The sequence below is a fragment of the Sinocyclocheilus rhinocerous genome, unplaced genomic scaffold (assembly GCF_001515625.1).
Source record: "Sinocyclocheilus rhinocerous isolate Xijiao unplaced genomic scaffold, SAMN03320098_v1.1 scaffold1908, whole genome shotgun sequence".
NCBI lineage: Eukaryota > Metazoa > Chordata > Actinopteri > Cypriniformes > Cyprinidae > Sinocyclocheilus > Sinocyclocheilus rhinocerous.
In genome coordinates, this window is record NW_015630984.1 from 262,100 (window position 1) to 266,021 (window position 3,922).

General features: G+C 32.9%; 1 protein-coding gene across 1 annotated transcript in view; it reads left to right on the forward strand.

Moving 5' to 3' along the window:
• LOC107740860 (F-box/LRR-repeat protein 15-like) overlaps window positions 1-2,654 on the forward strand; it is a 3,501-nt gene extending 847 nt beyond the window's left edge. The window contains exons 2-4 of the mRNA XM_016553385.1: window positions 120-239; window positions 1,340-1,568; window positions 1,721-2,654. Coding sequence (XP_016408871.1) covers window positions 120-239; window positions 1,340-1,529 — 310 coding nt within the window. The 3' untranslated portion in view covers window positions 1,530-1,568; window positions 1,721-2,654. The remainder of the gene's footprint in view (window positions 1-119; window positions 240-1,339; window positions 1,569-1,720) is intronic.
• Window positions 2,655-3,922: the final 1,268 nt, after the last annotated feature.

The window sequence follows — 3,922 nt, forward strand, 5'->3', positions numbered from 1 at the left end:
TTGTGGAATAATTCTTAACCTTTTATCAGCTGTTTGGTCTCTCGTTCTGACGGCACCCATTCACTGCAGAGCATCCACTGGTGAGCAGATTTGTGATTGAGGTGTGTGTTTTGTGACAGCTGTCAGCTGCTGGACCTGCCGTGGGAGGATGTGTTAGTTACACACGTGTTCTGTTACCTGCCGCTGCGTCACCTGGTCAGCCTGCAGTGCGTCAGCAAGAGCTTTCGTTCTCTCATCCAGCACTTTGCAGTATCTGCAAAATGTTAATTATTTGACCAAAATAAGATCATACAAAATGCATCATACAAAATGCATGTTATTTACTATACTAATATAGTAATAATAATAATAATGTAAATAAATATTATTGTTGTTGTTACTATTATTACTAAATTAAAGTACTAAAAATGCTAAATGTTATTTAGTGCTAATATTAATTATTTCTTCTTGTTACTGCTTATTTTTATTTAGTGTTATTATTACTATTATTTATTGTGTATTTATTATTATTATTACATAGAAATAATAAAAAATAAGAAATATTGCTATCAATTCAGTGACTAAAATAAAAAATATTATTAGTCTTATTATTATTATTCAATTATTTAAAACTGTTGTACTGTTGCTATTTATTGAATATTTATTATTATTGATAAATGAAAATATTAAAAAATACTGCTTTTGTAATATTTCTCTGTAAAATAAAGTGTAAAATAATATAACATTAATTTAATATTACAGTACAACTATTAAAAATATGATTTATTGTGTATTTATTATTATTATTACATGGAAATATTAAATTATAAAAATATTGCTATTAATACTTTACTGTAAAATAATATACATTTAATATATAAGAAAAAACAAAGACTATAAAATAAAACATTTTATGATTATTACTATATGATTTAATAAAATGAATTACTAAATGTTGTTACTATTTATTGAATGTTATTATTGATAAATTAAAATATTAAAGAAATATTGCTTTTGTAATATTTCACTCTAAAATAAAGTGTTTAAGAAAAATAACATAATAATATTATTACAGTACAACTATAAAATTAAAATACTAATATTTATGGCTGTATTAATTTCTTAATTCTTAAATGTTAAACCATCAAGCTTTTATTTTAGTGGAAAACTGCAAGAGATTAAAGCTTCTCTTTTGTTGACAACAGCCCATCTATAAAGTTTGGGAAGATGTTTGGCGGATGTTGCGTTCCCAAATTCACATTATAAGCAGCCTAAACTCCCAACAATTATAGATATGAGTTTACACGGAGCAGCATTTACTGCAAAAAAAAACTGAGCTTTTGTTTATTTGTGTATTTAGGACGTTAGCAGAGTACTGCCCCAAACTGCAGTCTCTCAAAGTGAACCACTGTCACAACGTAACCGAGTCCAGTCTGGGCGTTCTGCGCCGGCGTAACGTGGAGATCGATGTGGAGCCTCCCCTGCAGAGGGCGCTAGTGCTGCTGCAGGACGTGGTGGGATTCGCTCCCTTCATTAACCTGCAGATTTAGCACAACATCTGGACCGTTCTGGAGTCCAGAAGAAGTGAGGTACCAGATCAGAACTAGCAATGAAACCAAAACTACCCCCATTTCGCCATTTATTCCAAAAAAACATTTCATATTTGTAAGCTTTCATCGAAATGCTTTTAATGTAGTTCAGTTAGTGGAAGCCTGTGTGAAATGTTTGTTTTGTTTCATAGGTCCCCTCTCATCCACAATCTTTCTCTGGAAGGCTGACTTCTGAAACACTTTTACACCAGAAGACACAACCATGAATCCATATTTCAAGCGCGTGTTTGTTTTAGTGTATTTTAGCATTTAAAAAGAAACTTTCTTTGGTGTGAAACCACGCTGCAGGCTTTCAGAATGAGGACTCGATCAGATCTGGTCCCATCGTTCATGGAATTTATGATCATCATTAGAAGGAAGTTGGTGAAAATATATTATTTATGGAAGCAGCTCTCTGTTTGCATGCAGGAACCAAATGTTGTATCATTTTGCACTCATGAAATACTGAAATATCTGCACTTTTCTGAACATTACAGTCCTTCAGCTTTACTGGACCATCAGATTTTCTCTCCGCTTCATTAGCCAAACCTGTAAACAGGAAGGCAGATCATCCAGGGAGCAATCCAGTCATGTTTTACAGAAGCAAACTGGTGTATTTAGAGCTCTGTGTTGATTTTATTCCCATTAACCTAATAATAGAAAAGAATGGCATTGTTATGTTTAGGAACTAAACACTATAGATTCGTATTTACATGTGATTTGTATGAATTTTGATTCATATGCACCTTTGAAACCTCAGTTTGAAAAAGATTGAAACTGGAAAATCAGTATTGGTTCTGATTTACTTCACAGGTTTGCATCGTTGTTTAAATAAGACAAATCTGATAGTATATTTAATATTGCTATCAAATTGGACTTTTTGCTGGGGTTTCTCTATATGTTGCATTCATAATGCTTCATCGAGATCCTAAATTTACAGAACTGAAACATATTATAAAGTGTGGCCAGGTCTGTAAAAAATGTTCCTATCACAATGTGCTTATTTTTGAATGCTGGAGGACTCTATTTGTTGCTTTATGAGTATTTCAAGGAGTATCAAGATACTGTAACAGGGCAGTTTTTTCTTTTTTTTTCTTTTTTTGGATAATTTTTAATATCACAATGGTTTATGATTTTTGCACATGCATTGTGCTTTAATGTGTTTTGTATAATTCTGTAAATGCGTGGTTGTAAATTAAGTGCATAAATGTTTTATGCAAATTGCTGAAAGAGTATAAAGTCTTGTGCAATACGATGCTTTGAAATATTATTTGGTCTTGGATCACATGGCAAGTTTGTGGTAATGCAATAGTTCACCCAAAAATGAACATTTGCTGGAAATGTACTCACCCTCAGGTTATCAAAGTTGTAGATGAGTTTGTTTCTTCATGGTGCTTGATCTGTGCAGATTTCTCTCCTGATTCAGAAAAGATGATTTTTACAATGCAGAAAGCGTTATTATGGATTATGGACACATTTCAACTCATTTCTTGATTGATTTGTTTCTTACAAACACACAGCTTTTTGCTTCAGAAGACGTTTATTGTTGGACTGGAGCGGTGTGGATTATTGTGATGTTTTTATCAGCTGTTTGAACTCATTCTCACGGCACCCATTCACTGCAGAGCATCCATTGGTAAGTGATGTAATGTTAAATTTCTCCAAATCTGATCCCATGAAGAAACAAACTATTGGACAGACTGCAGGTGAGTAAATTTGCAGCAAATTTTCATTATCGGGTGAACTGTTTCTTTAAAAGAGCAGGATGTTTTCAACCTTTTAACTTTATCACGCTATTAACCAGCAGAGGGCAGTGTAGCCTATGATTTCGGATGGATGAATGAATGGCTTTTATTAATTCCAGGAAGTGGGTATTTGCATTGATTGACAAACACCTGTTCTGTAAAGCATGGGTTTTAACTTTGAAAAGTCTTTTTTTTTTTTTTTTTGCAGTGTTAATGGGGTTTGGATCATAGATATGAAGGCAGAGATGCCGAGGTGTTTTACTTAAAGTCCTAAACAAGTTCAAATCCTGCTCCTGGTGCAAGAAAAGGAGGTTTACTCTCGATTAACTTGTACTCCACATGAATAGAGAGAAGTTGGTGTCCTAATGACCTGAATTACTGAATTATTAGTCATATAGCTTTATTATGCCTGTCGAGCCCTGAAACTCAAACTGTTTCTTGATTGTGAAACTTGTCAGATTTAATTTATAGGCTATGCATCATCTGAAAGGCAGCTAACTTTTTATTCAGCACGTTTCACAAGCAGTGAGTATTGAGACAAATAGAAAAAAAGGCTGAATTAAATTAAGAATAAGGATAGCAAACATGAAAAAAATAAAAATTGACATT